This window comes from Dryobates pubescens, chromosome 1 (genome assembly GCF_014839835.1).
Source record: "Dryobates pubescens isolate bDryPub1 chromosome 1, bDryPub1.pri, whole genome shotgun sequence".
In the NCBI taxonomy this organism is placed as follows: domain Eukaryota; kingdom Metazoa; phylum Chordata; class Aves; order Piciformes; family Picidae; genus Dryobates; species Dryobates pubescens.
In genome coordinates this window covers 37,218,927-37,244,039 of record NC_071612.1, presented here as the reverse complement: position 1 = coordinate 37,244,039, position 25,113 = coordinate 37,218,927, and the positions used below count along the sequence as shown (strand labels likewise).

Here is a 25,113-nt window from a genome sequence, read left to right as displayed (position 1 = left end):
AGACACTTTTAAGACTCAGCTTGACAGGATGCTGGGCCACTCATTTCAACTACACTATCACCTAGAGAGGTTGGATGAGGTGATCCTTGGATCCCCTTCCAACCTGGTGTTCTGTGATTCTGTCATTCTGTAATATTTGTGTTGCTGACAGGGTTCTTTCAGGAGGATTCCAGCACCTACATAACTGTTTCTTTTCCTTTCAGAACTTTAATCAAAGGAGCCATCCAGACAGCGTCATTCCACGGAACTGAAATACCAGTGAGTTAGCCCTTGGGTCCCTAAAGGCCTGGAAAATGGAGCCAATAACATTCAAAGCTAAGAAGAGTCCAACACCCAGTGAGTTCTCAGCAAGCTTCAGTCTCCAGCTTGTGGGTTCTCTGCCAGTGCATTCGCTGACCACCATGTCCATGCTGCCGTGGATCGTGGCGGAGATCCGGATGCTGAGTACAAAGTCTCCCAAAGAAGAGCCTGGTGCCAGCCAAATCCGGCTCTATGTGACACCAGCCAGCCTGCGCTGCGAGCCAGACACTGGGCAGATCCAGCAGTGGGATCCTTTGATTTATTCGAGTTTGTTTGAATACAAGCCACAGCACGTCCACAAACTGATTCACAACAGCCATGATCCGAGCTACTTTGCTTGTCTGATAAAGGATGGAGCAGCAAATCAGCGGAGTATCTGCTACGTGTTTAAAGCTGATGATCAGACAAAAGTAAGTAAAAGGAAAACAAAAACCCCATAAAACCCAAACAATCCTGGGATTGCTTTTGTGCCTTTTGAAACCTTTCACTGCAGTGTAAGATCTTGTGGTTATGTTTACAATTAGAACTGGGTCTCACCAAAACTTAGTTACAAGCATGAGCTTACTGGATATGAATGATTCAGTTGAATTTGAGCTGCTCAGTATGCAAAGTGAAAGGTGTGTAAATCTCCTACAGGATCAGAGCCTGAATTTCTGCAACTTAAAAACTACTTTGCTCTGAAATCTTGTCCCTCAGGTCAGTGAGGGGTTTTGTGTTGATGTCACTAGAGCTAGGATTTCATCCTGCAGTCACTGTGAACTTGATCTGATCTTGTGGTGAGGCCTCTCAGATTTCTGTTTTCCTGAGCTGAGACCCATGCGACTGGGAAAGGGACATACCTCCTTTTTCAGAAGGAGGAATGGGTAGGGTAGAGCCTCCATTGGTAGCATACCTCCAGCCACAGGACCCTAGAAACCTCTTCCTAGCTTGGTAGTACTCAGAGCCTGGCAAGTGGTGCAGATCTGTGCTGCAGCCGCACTGCAACTGTGTGACAGGGAGCCTTGCTGCCTGGGAGAGGAGTCGGGTGTGCCTGTCTCACCCTGGGGTGAGATCTGAATCAGGTTACATTTCCTAGAAGCAAATTGTGTCCCTGCTGAAAAGGGCACAGCATGGGACTGATGTTAAAAATAGGTGACCCCTTCTTTTGTTTGAAAGTAATGTGAGACTAACTCTCATGAATGGGTAAGGTGAGTAGGATTTGGCACAAATCTGTTGTCATCTACTGGGACAAAACAGTGACGTGTCATGTTCTTCACCACCTGAGGGTAAACTCTGTCGATAGTGTTGGAAAATAGCATCTTGCTACACAGAATCATAGCATTGCTTGGGTTGGAAAAGACCTCTAAGATCACCCAGTCCAACCAGTATCTAACTCTACCAAGTCCAGTGCTAAGCCATGCCACTCAGCACCATATCTCCATGTTGTTTGAACACCTCCAGGAGTGGGGATTCAACCACCTCCCTGGGCAGCCTGTTCCAGTGTTTGAGAACCCTTTCAGTTAAGTTTTTTGTAATGTCCAATGTAAACCTCCCCTGGTGCAATTTGTGGCAGCTTGAGGATGATTAAAGGACTTGAACATCTTTCCTGTGAAGAAAGACTGAGAGACCTGCTGCTGTTCAGTCTTGAGAAGAGAAAGCTGAGAGGGGGTCTTATTAATGTCTATAAATATCTGAGGGTTGGGTGTCAAGATGAAAGTGCCAGGCACTTTTCAGTGGTGCCCAGGGTTAGGACAAGGAACAATGGGTACAAGCTAGAACACAGAAGATTCCACCTCAAGATGAGGAGACACTTCTTTACTGTGAGGCTGATGGAGCAATGAAGCAGGCTACCCCAGGAGGTTGTGGTGTTGTCTTTGCTAGAGACTTTAAAAACCTGCCTGGATGCATTCTGGTGCAGCCTGCTCTAGGTGATCCTGCTTTGGACTGGGGGTTGTACTCAATGATCTCTAGGGGTCCCTTCCAAACCCTAGTATTCTGTGACTATGATTTCCTCTTGTCCTGTCACCTGGTATTAGGGAGAAGAGGCCAACACCCACCTCATTCCAACCCCTGTTCAGAGAATTTTAGAGAGCAATGAGATCTCCCCTGAGCCTCTTCCTCTCCAGACTAGTCAACCCCTAGGTCCCTCAGCTGCTCCTCACGCTGCTTGTTTGATGGATAGGAGTTGTCCTGCTGAAGCGCTCTGGAGGTATTGAACAAGCACTGCACATGGGATTTATGCCAGCCTGACCAATAGCAAAACATTGTGCAGTTCCAAATCCATGGTCTCAAGCTTAAAGCTGGAAACATATGGAACCAGCTTTAGTTAAATCCCCCAGATAAAAGGGAGTTCTGGTAAATTAGAAAGCAAATACATTGTAAATCATAAGCATTCAAGTGAGAAAGCCTGTGAAGCTGAAATGCAGAATGCCAAATTTATCTGTGTGAGGGAGCAGACATAAGGAGTAGATATTTCAGAAGTTGGCATCAAGTGGAAACTGGTAAATGCACTTTGCAGTTTGCTTATGCACTTGGTTCTGTTTGTGATTTCAGAGGATTATGGTGAGTATGCAGCACTGATCACCCACAGCACATCTCCTTTCATAATAAAAGACTGAATTACTTTTTTCTTCATGGTTAATCAAATTCCTGGACATGTTTGAAATGAAAGACAACAAAGTAAGTCCCTAGTTAAATGTGAAACTGCCTGCATGTTTTTGGAGGCAACACCCAGGAGTTTAAGCTGATTTGAGAGAAAACTTGAGCCTGATATCTTGTAAGGAGAAATATTTCTGTGACATTGTCAGTGACCCATACAGAAATAGAGTGTGAAGAAATGGTGAAAATTCAGGTCAGATTTTGAAGGGGTTAAGTTTAGTTCTTTGTGTTCTTTTTCCAAGAGTCTGGGCACACGTTGTCATAACAGCCTGGAATAGATGCTGGTGTTTTGCAGAGCTGTGAATGCTGTGCTGACAAAGCACTGAGCAGAAGTGTACTCTTCAATTACAGAGAAATACTGCTTGTGATTTAAGGAGGGTCACAGCTGCACAAGGCATGCACAAGTCTGACTGCTGCTTCTCACCCTTCTTTCTATAGGCTCCTAAGTTAACTATGGTTAGCTTTTGGCCCAGGAATTGGGCTGCAGGAACGTTGCCATGAGAGTAACAGTGCCAATGTGGCTGCAGCAGACTGGGACACCTGCTCCAGACCTGACCCTGCTCACTGACTTTGCTTGTGCCAAGTCTGCCCCAGAGCAGACACAGATAAGCCCAAGCTCCCTTAAACTTTTAGCACTTGCCCTGCTGTTGTTTGTGTCCTTTTGCCAGAGGGTTTCATTTTTGGGGGGGGGAGCTACTAATTGCTTTAGCAGCTACTATGTTTTTAAACAACCTTCACCTACATTTATGAGTTCTATCAGCTTATGCACTTAAGTAGATCATGCAGTATTACCTGGAATGCAGTGCTCTGTCAGATATTGTTTGTGAGCTGATTATGTGCTGCAGAAGCTGGTTTCAGATGATCAGCATTAGCTCTGCATGAGGCTAACTTTGAGAGTGAACTTCACATTATTCATCTATAAAAGGAATGGCAGAGGCCCTGTGAACTCCAGAGCAGTTGTTGTGAGGCTTAGCTTTGTGACTGAGGGTTCTTACACAACTTGTTTTTAAATTAGACTCTAATTATGGCCTCACTAAATATCTCATTTTTAACAGCATGACTTCCCTTTCTTAAAAGAATTCAGGCAAGATAATTTTAAAGATAGAAGTGATCTTTTTCTGCTATATTTTACTATTTAATGAGCCTAGGGAGATTAAAATGTGGTTCTTCTTTTGCAGAAAGTGTAAAACTCTGAAACAAAGTGAGGTATCTGGACTTAGGGCAACAAAGCTAGTGAGGGGTTTGGAGCACAAGCCCTATGAGGAGAGGCTGAGAGAGCTGGGGTTGCTTAGCCTGGAGAGGAGGAGACTCAGGGAAGACCTTATTGCTGTCTACAACTACCTGAAGGGAGGTTGTAGTCAGGTGGGGGTTGGTCTCTTCTCCCAGACAACCTGTGGCAAAACAAGAGGACACAGTCACAAGCTGTGCCACGGGAGGTTTAGTCTGGATGCTAGGAAGAAATTCTTGACAGAAAGAGAGATTGGCCATTGGAATGTGCTGCCCAGGGTTGTGGTAGAGTCACCATCACTGGAGGTGTTTAGGAAGAGACTGGATGAGGCACTTGATGCCATGGTTTAGTTGATTAGGTGGTGATAGGTTGGACTTGATGATCTTGAAGGTCTTTTCCAACATGGTTAATTCTGTATTCTGTGTTAATTTGGTGCAACTGAGATTTTGGCTGTTTTCTACCTTCTATTCATATGTGCCTTTGGGGTTTTTGATGGAATCTGCTCAACTGCAAACTGCTAGCACTGTTTTTTGGTTCAGGAAGTCTCTCCTGTCTCCCAAATTAAGGAGATTAAGGTAAAAATTAAGATAGGAATACAGAATGAAAAAAAAAGGCAACAGAATAAATTTTAAAATCACAAATAAATACTTATTTGTATGTCTTCATGATCCGTATATAAAGTAGGTCAAAGTTTAGCTGTGCAAATCTTAATGGAGTGCCCTTTGCAGTGCAAACAGCCAGCTGTGCTTGGGCACTCACACAATTAATCAGGCTTTATGCTCATCTGAGCCTGGAGCAAAATGTGACTATACCAGCTCTTATCGTGGGATCTGTTCAAAGGATTCATGAATGTGAACACTTCTTCCAGGGGCCAAAGACCCTGTCCCTACCAGCATTATCCAAGGCCTTTATAGGGCTCTTGTCAGACCCTAGAGTGACTTTGTGACATGGAATCACAGGATCAGAGACCTGTTTCAGTTGGAAAAGACTTCAAGATTGAGTCCAGCCATTAATCCGACACTACCATGATCATTAAACCATGTCCTTAGGCATCATGTCTACATGTTTCTTGAATACCTCCAGGGATGGTGACTCCATTGCCTCCACGGGCAGCCTGTTCCAACGCTTTACTACTCTTCTCATAAAGAAAGTTTTCCTGATATCCAGTCTAAACCTCCCGTGGTGCAACTTGAGGCCATTTCTTCTTGTCCTATCACTTGTTACTAGGGAGAAGAGACTGACTCCCACCTGGCTCCAAGCTCCTTTCAGGGAGTTGTAGAGAGCAATGAGGTCTCCCCTCAGCCCCCTCATCTCCAGATACCATTTCTCTCAGTCAGTCCTTGCCAGACCTGTTCTCCAGACCCTTCACCAGCTTCGTTGTACATCCTGGCTCAGAGAAGTGCTCCTGTGTTCACCCTTATCCTGTGCCTTTATAAGGCACAGGAAGTGATGATGGAGGGAGTCATTTGTGCAGTAGCAGTGCTGTTTGCTGACTGAAAGTCAGAGATTCTGTCTCACAATAGAAAATGAAATTAATCATAGAGTTTGTAAAAAGAGAGGCCTGTTGCCACTTAGAGTGGCAGCAACATAAACAGTTATATTTTCGTGTGATTTCTTCCATCTCCTAAATCATACAGAAATTCTGTTACAGAATGACTGATAAGAACTCTTACTGTGACTTCAGCAGTACAGAATTCTGGGTCAGATGACATTCTTAGCATATTTCTCAACCTAAGTAATATTGAAAGTACCTCTGTTACCTGTGCTGTCATGTGCACTTCCTTTTAGAACCAGAGTTCATGCCAGGACTGTTTGTTGTTCCTTCATTTTTTCTCTTGAGAATGGTAGCAGAAATACAAACCAGTGGAACATAATTAGTGGATGTGTGGTGGCTTCTCATCTGACCACTGATCATTCCTTTTGTCTTACAAGGTCTGATGCTTGTGGCCTCTGAAGCCCAGTACAGGTAATTGAAGCTGTAGTATCCAAGCAATCTTCAGAGTCAGAAATTCCTTCAGAAACTTCCTCTTCACACAGAGAAGAGCTTCCTTAAGATCTCCAACAAGAAGCTCACTGTTAACATCTCAAACTATTCAGAGTCCAGCTTCTGAAACAGTATGGCCAGCAGGAGCAGGGAAGTCATTGTGCCCCTGTACTCGACATTGGTTAGGCCACACCTTGAGTCCTGTGTCCAGTTCTGGGCCCCTCAGTTTAAGAAGGACATCGAGACACTTTGAACATGTTCAGGGAAGGGCAATGAGGCTGGGGAGAGGTCTCGAGCACAGCCCTATGAGGAGAGGCTGAGAGAGCTGTGGTTGCTTAGCCTGGAGAAGAGGAGACTCAGGGGAGACCTTCTTGCTCTCTACCACTACCTGAAAGGAGGTTGTAGCCAGGAGGGGGTTGGTCTCTTCTCCCAGGCAACCAGCACCAGAACAAGAGGACACAGTCTCAAGCTGCACCAGGGGAAGTTTAGGCTGCAGGTGAGGAGAAAGTTCTTCACTGAGAGAGAGATTGGCCATTGGAATGTGCTACCCAGGGAGGTGGTGGAGTCACTGTCCCTGGAGGTGTTCGAAAAAGAATTGGATGTGGTACTTGAAGCCATGGTTTAGTTAGTCATGAGGTGCTGGGTGATAGGTTGTCCTTGATGATCTCTGAGGTCTTTTCCAACCTTACTGATTCTATGATTCTGGTGTCCTGGCCCTCCCTTGGTTGCTGACGTGCACATTCCCGCCTTTTTCCAGGCTCTTGTATTATGCTGTGGTATCACTCAGTGAGACAATTCATAGCAATTGTAATATTCCCAAAGGAAAGGTGATACAGTTTTGATTAGATCAGGATGCTAACCTGATCACAGAACAGTTTTGTGAGCACCTTTGTGAAGCAAGGCCACGGTATCCAGAGCAGAGAGAAGCCTGCACCTCAGATCCCCAGTTCAGTCATCAGGCTTCAGTTAAAGTGTTGTATCTAATGATACAGGGAAGAATCTAAGAGCTGTCCTCTGCCAAAAGACATGGGTCTGTTGTTCTTTTCTCTTCTGCTCCATTGCTTGGCATGCATTCTCCATGGTTTCCCTTGTGCTGGCACTGATGTTTGTTCAGTTTTGTGTTGATCTGCTTTAGCAGCTAAGGTAAAAATCTGGAACTTCATTCTGCTCCAACCCAACTCAATGCACCTCACTAGATCATCTGGTGATCAAGAGGGAATGGAATGAAACTTGAGGAGGGCACATGTAGAGTGAATATTAGAAAGAAATTCTTTACAGTGAGGGTTGTGAGATACTGGAACAGGTTGCCCAGGGAAGTTGCTTAATGCCTCTTCCCTGGAGGTATTCAAAGCCAGGCTGGATGAAGCATTAAGCAACCAGGCCTAGTGGAATGTGTCCCAGCCCATGGCAAGGGGGTTTGATCTAGATGATCTTGAAGAATCCTTCAAACACAAACCATTCTATGACTCTTTAGGTGTTTTGTCAAATTTCAAATTGACACAAATTTGGAAACTGAAGTGAAAATGTAATTTGGGACAATTTTTTCCTGGCCAGATGGTGGAAGTAGAGTGCAGCACCAGAGGTACTCTAAAGGGATTGGGCTTTGCAGCAGGAAACCTGGTGTTTGGTTTTATTATGATGCAGGTGCACAGGGAGACCTGCAGGCTTACTTGGCATCTGTACACAGGGGCACCTAGACAATGTGTCACAGGCTTTGATGTCTCTCCTGCTGGCATTGTCTGAAAAGAAATCACTGTATGCCTGCCCAGGGAGTCCAAGGACAGAGTAGCCTTGCTCTCAGAAGACATGAACAGGACAGGAACAGTCTGAGTGCTGGTAAATTCTTCCAGTCTTGTGCCTATTGCTGTTACAGTGATGGGAATGTAAGGCTTGTAGTACACCGCCATGATTTACACCTGACTTAAAATGACTAAGTGAAGCTGCCCCTGAGAGGTTGGATGTGCTGTGAAATACTGCCATGTGAGACCTTCATTTTTGTGGCTTCTGCCTTACTCTGGTACTGACTTTCTGGTACTCAGTACTGTGCTTTGTTTCATTTTCTCAGCTGGAATAATTCCCTTCTGCTTTACTAAGGAATACCCTCACCAAGAAATGTTAACCCTCTTTGACCAGCCTCTTAGATCATGAAGTTGTTAGATAATGATTGTACTTCATGATCTTTTCCATGGTCTTTTCCAACCAGAATGATTTTATGATTCTTAAGCTTTGCAAGAGTTTGGTGATGCTGTAGTCTTCAAATGTGATTGAAAAGCTTGAAGAGAACTTAGTGTGGAACATGAATGAGAAAATTTGAGAAGCTATTGAATCCACACAGCTACCAAAGTAAATGTAGGTCTTCAGCTGAGGGGCTGCTTTGATCCATACTTTACCCCAGCATTGACAACCTTTCATTCCCCAGCTTCAACAAGTGGGAACAAAAAAAAAGAGAAAATGCTTGATTTATAGCAATGCTGAATATTCAGCTGAATGTATGATACTACAAGAAGAAATAAATGCTAAAGAAACTCCAGGTATTTCTTGCAGTTAATTGCCCACTGGCTTGCTGAAGTGAACTTAAGAGTAGAGGTGCTGCCTTGCTGACCCCCAGATACAAACAAGTCAGATTCAGTAGCTGGTTTCTGTTTTTCATTTAATTAATGCCCTTAAGGAATATAAATCATGCAGATGTTTTAAAATTAATTTAGTGGGTACTTGGTGTAATTAGAGACCAGAAAACATGTTTTAGAGGGGAAAAAAACCCACCTGCTTTGAAAAAACCCCCAGTATTTATAAAAACATCAGTCTTGCATAATACTGTGTTAGTTGTTGTGGTACACACAGTAATGTAACATGGTGATGGCAACGGAATAGAACATACAAAGTGTGTACAGTCTGGTTTTAAACACATGGGAAGATGGCTTTTGTCAAATACCTGAATGAACAAAAGCCATGTCAGTCATGTAGGTTACTGCAACATCCCCAGACAGACTCAGGAGTGGTTTGGCATGAATTAGGTTGTAGGACTGGGTCCTGCATCGCTGCTCTTTCCTCAACATTAGTGAAAACAAACCCTTTCTATTTGCTCTGCTTCACAAGTTTCTCTGAAGAGCTTGGGGTTTAGCTCACTTGGAGCTGCTTACACATGGACATTCAATGTCATGGAATTGTATTTTCTTACTTTTGGACTGTAAAATTGCCCTAATGGGCCAACACAAAATCATCCACGTTAATATGTAAGGATGCCCATTTGTAAATTATGATTAATGTAAATTCTGATACTGAGTAAATCACCTTCCTGAATTAGCTCCTAATTTTCCATGCAATCGGCTTTTTGTTTGGAGTTTTGCATGCATTGGACTGACAATGACACTGTGCCCTCAAGGTCATCAAATGTGGCCTCTTAGGCTGTAGTGGAGCAGAAAACCAAAGCAGAGGAGGCAGCTCTAACCACTCTATTTACTTTAGCAGCACAATCTCTCATCCTGTTAGATGTCAGAGTGAATAATGGTAACAAATCACTGTTGTAAAATCAGTGCTTGCCCTTGCCCAGGGTAGACACAGTTGTTCTGTATTTCTGTTTTTTTACCCTCTCTGTGGACATCAAGTTATGGGAAGGGCTGTGGGAAATATTTTCCTAAAGAATGATTTGTGTGACTGGACAAATACAGGCTTAAAAGGATATGTGTGTCTGCCCTAAAGGTTGATCATCAGGGATCTGATACAAGGATTGAGTGGATAATACCAGTTTGTACTTGGTTTGTCCTTTGTATGAAACTGCTGGTTGATGTGGACTTCCCTTTTTCCCACCCTACCCCCACTTTTCCCAGTGATTGCTAGTCACAAAAACAGCTTCACTGCTGCTGAGTCCGCTTGCATTGGGTTAAGTTTGGTCCTTCTACTTAACTTTTCATTTGCAAGCTTCTTGTTTCATCCTTTGAAGGAACCCCACAGAGCTAGTTTCACATGTGACAAATGTGCTTTAAAAGTCTGTTCTTAGGACATTGAGTTGCTTGTGGACCCATCTGGATGTGTTCCTGTGTGACCTGCCCTAGGTGATCTTGCTTTGGCAGGGGGTTGGACTTGATGATCTCTGGAGGTTCTTTCCAGCCCTTCCAATGCTCTGTGATTCTCTGAGTTGCTTTGTTGCTTATATACTGTGATTCTAATCATAAAATAAAGTAAATTTTAAAAGCTTAGGAACAGAGAATAAAAGATAAAATTCATAACTTAATTTAAGCTTTCTGGGGGCGACATTCAGGACAAGGGTGGAAAATAGAGCTTGCAGTTGATACTTGGTGGGGTATTGTACATCTAAACCTGTGGTTAGTGGAAATGGAGGTGTTTCTGTGAAAGTCCAAAAAGTAAATTGTATATAAACCCTACTTCTTCAGTCTTTGATCATAGAGTCATAGAATGGTTTGGGTTGGAAAGGACCTCCAAAGATCATCCAGTCCAACCCCCCAGCAGTGAGCAGGGACATCCCCAGCTACATCAGGTTGCTCAGAGCCTTGCTGAACCTGACACTGAATGTCTCCTGGGATGGGGCCTGAACTACCTCCCTGGGCAACCTCTTCCAGTGTCCCAATACCCTCATGGTAAAGAACTTGTTCCTAACATCCAGTCTAAATCTGCTCTTCTCTAATTTCAAACCATTGTTCCACATCCTATCACTGCAGGCCTTTGTAAACAGTCCCTCTCCAGCCTTCTTGTAGGCCCCCTTTCAGCTACTGGAAGGTTGCTATTAGATCTTCCTGGAGCCTTCTCTTCTCCAGGCTGAATAGTCCCGATTCTTTCTGCCTGTCTTCATAGCAGAGGTGTTCCAGCCCTGTGATCATTTTTGTGGCCCTCCTCTGGACCCACTCCATCAGGTCCATGGCCTTCCTGTGTTGAGGGCCCCAAAGGTGGACACACTACTCCAAGTGAGGTCTCACCAGAGGGGCAGAATCACCTCTCTTAATCTTCTCTCTGCTTTCTATCATCTCATCCCCCAGCCTGTATTGATAGTGACAATTGTTCTGACCCAGCTCCATAAACCTGCGCTTGGTCTTATTGAACGTCATGAGGTTCTCCTGGGCCCACCTCTCCAGTGTGTTCTCTAGCACACTGACAGCACCGCTCAGCTCGGTGTCATCTACAAAATTCCTGGTGATGCACCCAATCCCACTGTTTATCTCATGATGCTGAAAACCCATTACACACTTTGTGATCATAGAATGATACAGTCATAGAATCCTAGAATGGTTTGGATTGGAAGAGACCTTAAAGATCGTCTAGTTCCAACCCCCCTGCTATGGGCAGGGACACCTTCCACTAGACCAGATTGCTCAAGGTCTCATCCTACACCTGGTCTTGAACCCCTCCAGGAAGGGGGGCATCCACAACCTCCCTGGGCAACCTGTTCCAGTGTCTCCCCACCTTCACCATAAAGAATTTCTTCCTAATATCCAGTCTAAAGCTGCCCTTCTTGAGCTTCCATCCATTCCCTCTCTTTTCTAGAAGTTGTATTAGGACCTCTTTAGTCTGACCTGCTGTTGAGCAGTGATGAGCCATGGTCATTTTCCTGGCTTCAGTGCATATTTTAAAACAGCAGAGCAGTGGGTAGTGATCTGCTGGAAGGAGGCACTCTGATCCCCAAGCAGGACCAGGATTGTGGAGAGGAAGCCGTTGCTTCTGCAGAGCCCTCTGCACTACTTCTGCTTCCATGGAGCAGAACTTTGTACAGCTCTTGTGCCAGTAACATTCTCATACATGGTCAGGCCCTTAGAAACATTCTCTAACGGCAGGAAGAGATCTTTGTTCTTCAAAGGGATTAGTTCCCAGAGTGCAGAGCTCCTTCCCCCAGCCTGCTCCTTTCGCGGCAGGCTGCACATCACCACGGTTTAAGCTGAGGTGTTTAAGTGCCACTTAGTGGCTGTCCAGAGCAAATGTGAGATGCTGCGATAGCTGTGACACTTTGCACCTATCCTGCTTTTGCTTTCCACCAGCATTCCTCACCTTATCTTAGGGATACTGAAGGCTTAATCTAAGACTGGTTGAAATCAATTTAAAAGATGCTGGTAAGCTTTCAATAAGCAGCTCAGCCCTGTCATTATGATTTTATTTCTTATTTCCAGATTATCCTTTTGAAGTTCTGTTTGGGTTCTCCTCTTGGTTGTTTTTTGGGTGGTGTCAGGGTTTTGGGGGTGTGGGTGTGTGTGTGGTTTTTTTTTTTGTTGGGGTTTTTGGGTTTGGTTTGTTGTTGTTGTTGTTTGTTTGTTTTTTTCAATAAAAAATAGAATCATAGAATCATTTCAGTTGGAAAAGACCTTTAAGATCATGGATTCCAGCCATGATCTAACTCTACCAAGCTTGGTGCTAAACTGTATCCCTCAGTGCTACATCTCTGCAGCTTTGAAACACCTCCAGCGGCATAGATTCCGCCACCTCCCTGGGAAGCCTGTTCCAGCCTTTCAAGAATCCTTTCATGGTTTTAAAAAATGTAGTAAATAAGTTGATATTTTACTATGCAGCGAGCCAGCACTAAAGCCATCACTAAGTAAAGGTGCTGTCTCTAGAACTAGATGCTAGGGCATGTCCAGAGGAGGTCAATGAAGCTGGTGAAGGGTCTGGAAAACAGGTCTGGTGAGGAGTGACTGAGGGAACTGGGGTTGTTCAGCCTGGACAAGAGTAGGCTGCAGTTGATACCTGAATGTGTCAGATGGCCTGAGTGAAGCATTCAACTGTGCAGCCCACCCATCCAGCTCAAGTGCAGGTTTCTCATGGAATGCCAGAATTCCCTATCAGTACTGGGAATACCCAGAGGGAGGAAATGGCAGAATCAGGGCATGATTCTTTTATTGTAACTTTATATATTTAGTCATTTCAGTATTGCAGTATTGCACATGTCAGTAGTTTGGGCAGTATTTCTGAAAATGTGTACACATTTCCCACGTGTTACCTGTTACAGGAATCTTTCATGCAGTGAGCTGTATATGGGATGTGGAAGCTCTGTCCCTGGAGGCATTCCACGCTATGAGGGCTGGAGCACCACGCTGTGAAGAGAGGACTCTGGGTGGACCTTAGAGATGCCTTGCAATACCTGAAGGGAACCTACAAGAAGGGTACAGAGGGACTTGTCATAACTGTGTCTAGCAATAGGACAAGGGAGAATAGTTTTAAGCTGAGGTAGAGTAGGTTTAGACTGGATCTTAGCAAGAAGTTCTTCAGTACAAGGATGGTGAGACTCTGGAATGGGTGACGCAGAGAGGTCATGGGTGCCCCCTCTCTGGAAGTATTCAAGGCCAGGTTGGATGAGCCCTTGAGCAACCCTGCCCATGGTGGGGAGGTTGGAGTAAATGATCTCTGAGGTCCCTTTCACCCTGGTCCATTCTGTGATTCAGGGTCAGGCTTGATTGGGCTCTGAGCTGACCACAGGGGTGTTGTACTGGATGACCTCTAAAGATCCATTCCAGACCAGTGCATTCTATGATTCTGTGATTGTCAGTGGTGAGATGTGGTTAATGAAACCTGTAGTGAGGGAATAGGTGGTGGATCTGTGGCTGAGGGATAGCTGACTTGGCACCCAGAGATTTCCATTGTTCTGGCAGAGGAGCGGAAGCGCAGTCAGCACATGTGGCTAAAATGTGCAGTGGTGTCTTACAGTAACACATCCTGAGCCCTTTGAAGCCATGCAGCTTTATCAAAACCACACAAAAGTCATAAGGACAAATCCTGTTGCTGTATTTTAAAGGTCTCTGTCTTGTGCATTCTATTTCACAGATCCTTTCCAGCCTGTTTTGTGGAGTCAAAATGAAATTGGCTTAGAAGAAGTCAGTGTGGAATGTTGTTTGTAATGAAGCCAGGAGCTGCAGACTCGTGAATGGAAAGCTGAGTTGTGGGGAAAGTGTTGGGTGTATTTTCATATCTGTAGAAGCAGTGTTTGAATCTTGGTCTTTAAGGTGGTTTATTGTCATTTTGTGGCTTTTGCTGTATGAAAAACAATGTCTTAGCCAAAAATACATACAATCACAAGAGCAAAAGAGGCCACATCACTGCCAAAAACACACTCAAGGGGTTAATAAACCCTGAGAAGAGGGTAGGAAGAAACAGTAAGTTAAAAATGTGTGCAAGGGAACATTGCTGATAAAATTTTCCACTTCCATGATCAACAGCACAACAAGCAGCACAGCAAAATAAAAGCTAAAGAGTTTAATAAAAAGGTAGATTTATATGCACCATACAAAGTGACCCTCATGCAAATTATTAAATGAGCAGGTTCCAGTAGTATTCTCAATTCCACATTCCACAGGAAATGTCTAGGGAAGGGCTGTGCTGCAGCTTGTGATCCAGTGGAAGGCTGGTGAGGAGAAGCAGTGCCGAGTTGATCGGCTGCAGGGGATTGCTGCAGTTCTCCCACCCAGGGTCTGTTCAAGAGCACTGGAGCAGGGAGGTTTATGATATGAGGGCAACATTACAGAGATTAAAATTTCTTCAGCTGGACTCTGGAAAAGAACAGGACAAGGTGGTATTTTGTTTCCTCTTTTTGTTACATTTAGATATGTAAAAATGGCAACTCTGTCTGTGGTTTTACTAAGGGCAGGATTGGATCCTTCTCAAATAGTTTTACACCCAGATGCTCATCATATCTAAATTCCAGTATAGCTGCATTGACTGTAGGTAAGTTCTGGATCCTACATCTACTGACAGATAAACCTAAACTGTTAAGCTCTCTTCAGCAAAAGTAAGAATCTTGTGAGTTGGGGTGGTGGGATGGTTAACACTAAAAGTTTTATGCTAACTGTTCAATTTTTTGCAGCTGACTGAAATGGGTGTTGCTTCAGAGTATATGAACTGCAGTAAAAGTCCAGCAGAATCTGTGTACTGTCTATGGGGATTGTGGCTGAATTCAGTTACAAGAATTCAATGCTGTCAGAAATAGATTTATTAAGTAAATTGTAGAGAACTGGGAAAACTGGCTACTTTTCCTGGCTCTCCACACTCTGGAACTCAGGATGCTTTCCTAGTCTTCTGCTCTTGCAATGGAAATACACAAAATAATATGCTTAGGGCACTATTTCTGTGTTTATTGTTAATTGTGTTAACAAAGAGCTAGGCTGTAGCTGTAAAACTATGCTTGCAAAATTGCTTATTTTATATTAGTCATTGCTAGAGGGTTCTAATGGGATGAAGTGAATGTGGACATCTTAACTAATGTGAAATTCCTAGTGGAAAAAGGCATTCACGGTACTTGTATATCTCAGAGCACATGGGGAACTGATAAATTTTGTAATTAGGTTTTGATTTTAACCACTCAAGTTGGAGTTATCATTTTATGTTCATAGCCTGGTTTTCCTTGACACTTTCAAGGTTGGTTTTGTTTTTTTTTTTTTTACATAACTTACCCATTTTGGGAAGTAGAAATCTTTAATGGTTAATACTTTTCCCCATTGTGAGGCAGTGCTTGTCCACAAAGGAAATGAGGCATGCTTTCAAATGAGGTGTCTTTCTTCCCATCTGAGTCACTTAGGTTAACCATGTAAGTTTCAGGATCAAGGAACACTTTAAGTATAATCTTTAATTAATTGCTTTTCAGAAAATGCTTCTTAAACTTCGAGAGGTTTTTCCTCATGAGACCTTTCAGTGCTTCCATCAAAGCAGCAGTGGGAGGCTGGAGGAAAAGGGTGCAAAGTCCTCCCATGGCCATGTGTTTAATGCCAGAGGACATTAATCCCCATGCAATTCTCACATTATAGAATCATAGAATGATAGGAGTTGGAAGGGACCTCTGGAGATCTAGTCCAACTGCCCTGCCAAAGCAGGATCACCTAGGACAGGACACATAGGAACACATCCAGGCAGGTTTTGAAAATCTCCAGAGAAGATGACTCCACCACCTCTCTGGGTATCCTGTTTCAGTGTTCCAGCACAGTAAAGAAATTTTTCCTCCTGTTGAGGTAGAAGTTCAGGTTCCAATGTCAGGAGGATTTTTCAGATAAACAAGTCTTGTGTTGTTAATGTTTTGTGGTTTATGCAGTTGTGTCAGGGGGTGTGTGCAGGTGTGTGTCATCCCTAGAGTGGCTGTTGCTCTTTGCCTCAGCAGTCTGGAGAGCTCATCTAGTTCTCCCTCAGCTTGGTGACACTGAGAAGACCACAATATATTGCCCCTCAGGGAGAAAAATAGGAGGTTTCCAGCTGTTTCAGCCACAGTGAAATCCAAGTTGATGATCTGAAGGATGCGACCTGTGTCTTTGTCACTGCACACTGGGGGCATCTGCATTTGTCTTTGTCACTGCACACTGGGGGCATCTGCATTTGTTTTGAGCTCCGTGGCCTGCTTCTGCATTTTGCCCTGCCTGTGCTCCACTCTTCCTTCCTTCTTCCTGGGCTTGTCTGCAGATTCAGACCATGTATTTTTATTCATGTATAGAGAGCTGATCTAATGATCACAACTGGGTCATTCAGCAGTGCACTTCTGATTTTGCTTGAGCAGAATTAGTCAGAACCCATGGCAAAACTCCTGAGAGCTGTAAGCTTTTTTGATTTTTGCTGTCTGTGGGAAGACAAAAAACACTCAATCCAGCATAAAACTTGCCAATCCAAAATTTACTCATCAGTGTTTTTAGAAGTGTTTGAGGTGGCTGGATGATTTCAGTCAAGATGAGTATTTTGCATCCGCTGCTCTTGACATTTCTGAACGGGCACTCGTACCCTAAAGCTCCATTGTGTTGCTACACTGATGATGTATGGACCTTAGTTGCCTCTCTTCCTTTCTCTATGTTGCTTTCCCTCTGTACTTGGATTTTGTGGGTACCCTTGACATGCATCATGTTTGTTGGTCAGATACTGTATGTCTGAAAGTGTCCTCATACCAGCTTCTCCTCCTGGAGCCCACTTCATGTATTGAAGACAAAGCTGCTTTACTCTTGTTTTAGATTCACTATAACACTGATCCTTATGCAGAGAGGTCCCTTATAGAGTGATGAGTTCTGCATCTCTTGTTTGATGAAGAACTTGACCAAAACATTTCTACCCTGAACTTTCTGAATCAAGGGCCAAGAGATGATCCATTCCATTCAAGATATCTGACTGCTCAGCCTAACTTCTGCTATCAGCCAGAACTGCCTTATAATAATAGGGCATAAAAAAAAAACTTTTCTCAAGATAGACCTTTTCCAAGGGAAAAAAAAATAATGTCTGACACTTCTTGGTCCAAAACAGACCCATGGGGAAGAATCTTAAGATAATGGTAGCAACTAGGAAAGCTACTTCAACCTCATGAGGCATTTTATCACCTAATATTCCTCACTATAGTTGATCTAACGCTGCCTGCAGGACAGCACTTCCCCAAGGAGGACTTCTTCAAGAAGGAGAAAGGTAGCCCTTGGGCTCTAGTGCTTCTCTCCTACATGGAGTAGGATCACCTTTCCCTTCACAGATCTCTCCTTCCCTCAATCATCTTGCTGGGATCATAGAATGCTTTGGGTTGGAAGGTCATCTTGTCCAGTGAGCAGGAGCATCTCCAACTAGATCAGGTTGCTCAGGGACCCATCAAGATTCCAAATGAGCCTCAGCACATGGTAACTCTCTTATTCTGGCACTCTACTGGGGAGAGGATGGATACTGCTGGTAGGGAAGAGGATGGATGGGAAATGCTAATGCCACTTAAATCAAAGCATTTTAGCAGTTGCAAATTTTGTGGCTGAAAGAGAATCCTGTATAAGTTCAAACCTACAGGAGAGGTTGGAAGGGCTCCACTGTTGAATCAGTGCCCAGCAGCCTGGAGTTGTCTTCTGTCTGCCACACAGGGAGGGAATTGCATGTTATCTCTGGGCACCCACTCAATATCTTGGATTTTTCCTTTTTGCTACTAGTCAGCAGAGAGCCAAAACACTTCGGTCTACTCTCTTAACTCACTAACAGCCCAAAGATCACCCAAAACACTGTAATTTCTGTTTCCACTATCTGGAAACCACCCAGAGAGTCATCACATTTTCTGTGGTGGGAGCTGGAGTTCATCTTCAGCTCAGGGCAGTGGGCTCCTACTCCTACATAACACATTGTGTTATGGGGACAGCCACTGCCAGTCAAGTCTTGCTCTTGTCTCTCATCAGGGGGCTGATGCAAGTCTTGTTTGGTAAGGTAGTTTGGTTTTGTGATTAATCTTTGTACTGATAAAAAAGGAGCTTGCTTATCATTTAGCCAAAAGAAGTAACAAACTCTTCCTCACCACATCATCTTCTCAGCAGCCAGACTCGATTGAGTCTTTAGATAGGACGAAACTGAGAGGATTAATTGGGCTTTTCTTCATTTGTTGCATCTTGTATCATGGAGGTGCCATAAAAGTCAAGGGTTTTCTTAAAGAGACACTTTTTAATAAAGTTCTATCTAAGATCCAGAAATTATTGCATTTTGAATTCACGTGACAACTCTCCCACCAGTTACTTTCTTTCTGTCTTTTTCCTCTGAAAAAGCAGAAACCATCTTTACAGTAAAGCACCAGGGGGAAAGGTGAAACACTGGAACAGGTTGCTCAGGGAGACTCTGGATGTCCCATCCCTGGAAGTGTTTGAGGCCAGGTTGGATGAGGCCTTGAGCAGCCTGGTCTAGTGGAAGGTGTCTCTGCCCATAGCAGGGGATTTGAACTAGATGAATTATAAGATCCCTTCCAGCCCAGCCCATTCTATGAATGTATGAATCTAGCCTGTGCTTGGAATGGAAATGGATGAGACGACTCAAGGAAATCCACGAGTGGTAAAGGTAAATAATAAAGGAGAAAAATTGTTGGTGTTTTTAAACAAAATCCCAATAATGGATACTGGTAATTACTGGCAGGCATAGTCTTTTCTTTCATTTTTGCAACTAAATTTACAAAGACCTCTTGTACAGGGAAAGAAAGAATGAGACTTGTAACAGTGAACATGGGCTGGGGATAATCCATGAGATGAATAGCTGCCAAGACATCCTAAAGAACAGTTCAGAGGAAAAAACTTCAAAAGGGAATAGGGTCTGCTGCAAAAGCACCACCAGAGTTCACACAAAAGCCAGAGGAGAGGCCAGTTTTCAGGTGGCAGAATTCTGGCTGTACCCTTAATGTAGCTTCTTTTGAGATTTCATTCAGCAGTGACATGCTGTGGAGACTCTCAGTAATATTTGCAGCTATTAAATTTAAAGAAAGCTGAAATAAGAGGACGGTAAGTCAGAAATTGTTTCTCTCCTGAGTTAATAGGTTGACTGCAGCCTCCTTTCTTCTTAAGGCCAGGTTGGATGAGGCCTTGACTGACTTGGTCTAGTGGAGGGTGGCCCTGCCTATGGCAGGAGGGGTTGGAGCTAGATGATCTTTAAGGTCCCTTCCAACCCAAGCCATTCTGTGGGTCTATGAATAACTTACACCTCTTTTCCTTTCTCCAAATGATTTTTTTCAATGGAGAGAGCTTTGTTGAAGGCAAAATAACATCGGTGTTTCTGTGTGTGTAAATTCTTGAAGGACATCTGTGTAACTGCAAGAGCATCTTTCTGACCATGGTAAGCTTTAAGCTGTGACTTTGAAGTATTTTAGTTGCTACAGTTTCAAAACCAGCCACGAATGTCTTGCAATATTTTCCATGATAGCATGGAGCAGTTCAGAGGAATGAGGATTTTGTTTTGGTTTTTGTAAGATCATGCACTGAGATAAGATGGTGTCAAGTGCTACTTGCTGTTTATGCGGTGCAGATGTTACTCCCTGGCTCTGATTTTTTTTTCCATTTACCCCAAAATGGATATATAGTATTTCTGGAGAGACAGTTATTTGCCAAATAGACAAGCCAAACTTAAAATAGAAAAACACAGAGGTTCTGTTTTTAGAAAGTTGGAACATCCTGAGAAATGAGTGCAGTTATTGTTCCTACTGCATTACTGGATCTATCTGGGAAGGTGAGCAACAGCCTGACCTTTTTCTTTACACTGAATGGTTTCATGGATTTACAGAAGGTTTTATATCTAAACACTTAAGCCTTGCTGCCAGCTATTTCCCAAGTGCCAGAGTGCCCACTCCTTCTCCCTAGTAATGAGTGATAAGGAGATAAAATGGCCAGAAGTTGTATCAGGGGAGGTTTTGGTTGGACATTAGAAGAAACTTCTTGACTGAAAGGGTTCTCGAAGACTGGAACAGGCTGCCCAGAGAGGTGGTTGAATCCCCATGCCTGGAGGTGCTTAAAAGCCTCAGAAATGTGGTGCTGAGGGACATGGTTTAGCACCAGACTTGGAGACTTGGTAGAGTTAGATAATGGTTGGACTCCATGATCTTAAAGGTCTTTTCCAACTGAAATGATTCTGTAATTCAAGGCTTGCAGATATCATCTCTGCTTAACAGATGAACTAAAGCAGAAGGAGCTGTGATACAGTGTGCCTGAAAACCATGGTAACAGCAGAAGCTGGAATTCATTCACTGTTACTCTGTCTCCTGGTTCAGTGTCTTCACCCCAAAACCAGTCTCCCTCCAGCTCTGTAGGAGCATGCTGAAGGTCTCAGAGTGCATTTTAAATCATACAAACATTGCTGTAACAATTGCATGATGTGGGGTTAGAGGCTAAGTAATGTGAAGTGACATTCTGGGGCTGGCTCTTTGAGCCAGTTGCAGTCAGAGCAAGAAGCCAGATCTCCTGACATCAGCATTTGATGTGGACTCAGAGTTGATGTGTGTATTGTTAGTTTGAAGCTGTGGAAGGGTGCCAGCCAGGGAGGGGGAGCTGGAAGAACTTCCAAGCAGGCAGAATCTCCTCAGAGAAAAGGGAAGAAATAATTTTTCAGTGTTAAAGAAATGCAACTCTAATGCTCCCACCAAACAGTGGATAGACAGTACTGTGTGGCTATAAGCACATAATGAGGACTGTTCTGCCTTGCTCTTGCCTGTAGTTCCTCCATGAAATAGAGGCCCAGATCTGTACTTCAGATGGTGTTCTTGTAAGGTGCCTAGTTTAAAGCTCTGAGAACATGTCATTTACTCAGGTATATGCTCTATACATCGTGAACTGTAACACCTGTGCAATCAAGCTCTCCATGGCCCCTATCCTAATGACAGAGGGAGCTGCTAGCCATCCTGGTGTATCACTTCTGCTTTTGCCTGTAGAACTGTTAGAAAATGTCTCTCTCTTCTCCTTTTATCAAATTATGAAATGTATTTGGTTTGGACTTAATTTCAGAAACTGTAGCATATGTTGTAAGGGGATTAAAACCCAGGCTCAGGCAGGATTTGGACTCTCCAACCATCAGAAGGTCACCATAACTAAGTTGCATTCTGGTTTATTAGCTCATACTGTTTAGCATTTTGTGGCTCCCTGCCAAATGTTGCTGAAGAAAAGGATTTTAAATTCAACATCAAACTTCATTCGCAGATGAGCCACGTGTCTTTGAGCAAACCAACAAAACTGGTCAATACTTATCTGTATGGATGTGTAAACTACTATATAGCTAGAGAGTTCTAACATCCAACAGGAATAAGATTTCCCCAGTCCCAACACAAGTTCAGCTGGGTCAGTCTGGGACTACTGCATTGCCATACACCACAGTTGGATAGCTCCATTCTTGGACTGTCAGCTATGTGATGGCCATGACAGAAACATCCTGCTTCACTGGCTCAGTCCTTTCTGTTGTGCCACTTTTTCTGGGTGGGTGTTGCAGCTCTGCAGCAGCATTCTGGTTTGTTTTGGATGGATGTATCATCTCTGGATGGAATTATCATGCTTAGGTATTGTGGATGATGCAGGTACAACCTGAGAAGTAGGTGCAACCTACTCCTAGAAGGAGGAAGGAAGTGCTCATGTTTTCATGGCTTAGAGGAGTGGGACAGTGCCAGCTCCCAACCTAGGGACTATTCCAGTGGCCCTGCCTGTGGAAGTGCAAGAAGATATAGGACACTGTCCCAGTGGGGTGACTCTCAGTGTGAGTGTGTTTGGGCAAAGCAGAGAGCTGAATTTGGCACTTTGACATCTAACTTTGAACAGTTGAATATTACTGGAGAGAAACGCAGAGCAGACCCCTACACCTTCCTGTTCCAGTTTTGCAGATCTAGTCCTTCACTTTGTTTCTATGAGGTGATGGAAATAAAGGGCTTTTTGTTTTGGGCCCAAGGGATTATTTCCTGTAAAACTCGAGCCTTTTTTAAATCCTGGTTCTGTGGCCTTCCTCCAGACTGAGGAAAAGGAACTGTTTTCAGGCAGCCCTGCAGCCACAGTGTGTGTTCACAAGCTGTCCAGCTGGAGAGACAACAGGAATGAACCAGCACCTTTCCTGTTGGGCTGGCAGGTGACATCCCTTGACCTGCCAGAAATATGCAGACTGTTGACTGATTTTTAAATTATCTTCAACATCTTATTTCTGAAAGTAGAGCTACTGATGGATGCTGTCAGATGCCATTAGCTGACATGAATCGTGAGCCTGACTGGAAGTGTGACATCTCACAGCAATTTCAGATGAGGGGACTGAGGGGGGATCTCGTTAACACCTAACTGATGGGCCTACTTCTCCCTAGGATCAAGTGACAGAACAAGGGGAAATGGCAAGTTGCACAAGAGGAGGTTTAGATTAGGTATTAGCAACAATTTCTTTCCTGGCAGAGTGGTCAGGCATTGGAACAGGCTGCCCAGGGAGGTGGTGGAGTCACCATCACTGGAGGCATTTGAAAACTGTGTAGACATGGCACTCTGGGATGTGGTTTAGTGGCCATGGTGATGCTGGGTTGATGGTTGGACTCAGTGATCTTAGAGGTGTGATACATAAAGACAGAGGAAGTAATTTTGCTTCAGCTAATTAAGGGTATAGACAGGAAGAATATGAGGACCCCCCCTCCCCGGGATGGAGCAGACTTTTCTCAGTGGTGCCCAGTGACAGGACAGGGAGCAGTGGACACAAACTGGAGCACAGAAGGTTCAACATAAACAGAAGGAAACATTTTTTCGCTGTGAGGATGGCGGAGCCCAGAGAGGTGGTGGAGTTGCCTTCTCTGGAGCCGTTTCAAACCTGCCTGGACATGCTCCTGTGTGATTTACTCTGGGTGACCTTGCTCTGGCAGAGGGGTCAGACTGGATAATGGCCAGAGGTCCCTTCCAACCCCTAGCATGCTGAGATTCGGTGATTTTTTGCGTGATCCTTTCGACACAACTCCGATGCCAGCCCATTCCCAGAAATTCCACGCACCGGGATGTTGTTCGCAGCAATTGCGAGTCCCGACTTCTGCGCTGAATCACCTCGAAGCCAAGGCGATGAGGTCTCCGGGGGCTGCCTGTTTTGGGGCGCTGCCGGAGAGCTTGCCCGCTCCCTTCCCGCCTTCCCGCGGACAGGCGGCCGCGGCCCCGCGGAGGCGGAGCGCGGCGGAGGCGGGACGCGGGCCCGGCCTCAGCCCCCGGCCCGGCCCGGCCCTTCCTTTCACTTCCCTTCCTTTCCCTTCCCGCCGCACTTCGCAGCAGCCGGCTCCGCCGTGGGGATCCTCCCCGGCGCGCTGAGGTCGCCCGTCCCGCCGGCTGGAAGTGCGGGAGGCCGGGCGGGCGGGCTGGCTGGCTCCCCGCTCCCGGCGCATGAGGCGGCAGGCGGGCGGCAGCGGTGAGAGGCGGAGAGGAGCGGCCGGAGCCGGGGATCGCCGCCGGCCGCCGCGCCGGAGTCCCTAGGATGTCACCATTGTTCAGCTGGGTGGCCAAGGTAGGCGGTGGCGCGCCCGCCGTCCTCCGCTCTCGGGAGATAAAGTCCAGCTAAGAGTTTGCAGATGTTCGCTTGTAATCCCAAGGCAAGTCACCCCTCTCCGGGAAGGGAGCAGAACCGTTCCGTGGTGCTCCGCCGGAGCGAGGAGAAGCTCCCGCAGTGAGCAGACGAGGAGAGCGGGTGGAGCTGAGGGGTTGGAAGCCGCGGTTGTGTCCAGCTGTCCTGCCCTGTGCGGGTCCAGGGAATGGCAGAGCTGCGAGCACAGCTGCTAGGAAGACGTGGTCTTGCACTCTGCTCACGTTTAACGCTTCTTGTGTGCTCTGGAGAGTGCAGCAGCACTCTCTCCTGCTTGTTCGGACTGTTTGTTGGGTTTTGTCACACTCTGAATCTCTGAAGAGCAGTAAGCTCGCTTGTGGTGGCCATCATACATGTTTAAGTGTGACAGCGTGTGTCATGTGCTGGCTTCTACATCTGTGTGTCTGGGTTTTCAGTAGAATCTCCCACGGCAACTGGGACACTATGGATGCAAAGCAGCAGGGATGGTTCAATAAATCGGAATATTTGAGCTGATGTTGCAGAACATATATCTATATTTGTATCTCTATATATACTTTTAATTTTTTTAAAAACTTTTTTTCCAAACAGTCATTCTGAATTTAAAATGCCCCATATATGATATTGTGCCAGGAGAGGTTTAGATTGGATATTAGGAAGAATTTCTTTCCTGAAAGGGTGGTCAGGCATTGAACAGGCTGCTCAGGGCGGTGGTGGAGTCACCCTCCCTGGAGGTGTTCAAGACACCTGTGGACATGGCACTTCAGGACACGGTTTAGTGGGCATGTTGGCAGTTGGACTTAATAATCTTAGAGGTCTTTTCCAACCAAAACAATTCTATGGTTCTATGATATGCTGTCATGAGGCACGGTAGGAAGTTCAGGACAGGAGGAGTGGGTAAAACAGAGATGGATGACAGGCCACAATTAGGGCTTCCTTGGAGGAATTAGCTGTGGAAAACACAAGCACAACTGCATCTCAAAACTAAACTGACAAGTAGGATAGTCTACTAGGCAGACCACAAAAAACCTGGTTCTCCTTTCTGTTTTGCCAGGTGTAAATGGCTGCATAATCACTGTTATGCATCCCTTTCCTTGAATATATAAGAGGTGAAATATCTACCCTGGGAAGATGGCAAGAGGGAAATGCTTGATGTGCCTTGCCTTCGGTCAGATTCTCAGATAGAAGGATTTGCTCTGTTTTGTGTTAAAAAGGAGCTTGTTTAATGTTAGCTGTGCCTTGGGAAAGAGAAGTTCATGAT

The 25,113-nt window shown here is 44.8% G+C and overlaps 1 protein-coding gene across 6 annotated transcripts in view; it reads left to right on the top strand.

Moving 5' to 3' along the window:
* Nucleotides 1–211: 211 nt before the first annotated feature.
* Nucleotides 212–25,113, top strand: part of TBC1D1 (TBC1 domain family member 1) — a 110,221-nt gene continuing 85,319 nt past the window's right edge. For all 6 annotated transcript variants that reach the window (XM_054164117.1, XM_054164090.1, XM_009896556.2 and 3 more), the window contains exon 1: nt 212–710. In XM_054164117.1, the coding sequence (XP_054020092.1) occupies nt 294–710 (417 nt within the window). In that variant the 5' untranslated portion in view covers nt 212–293. The remainder of the gene's footprint in view (nt 711–25,113) is intronic.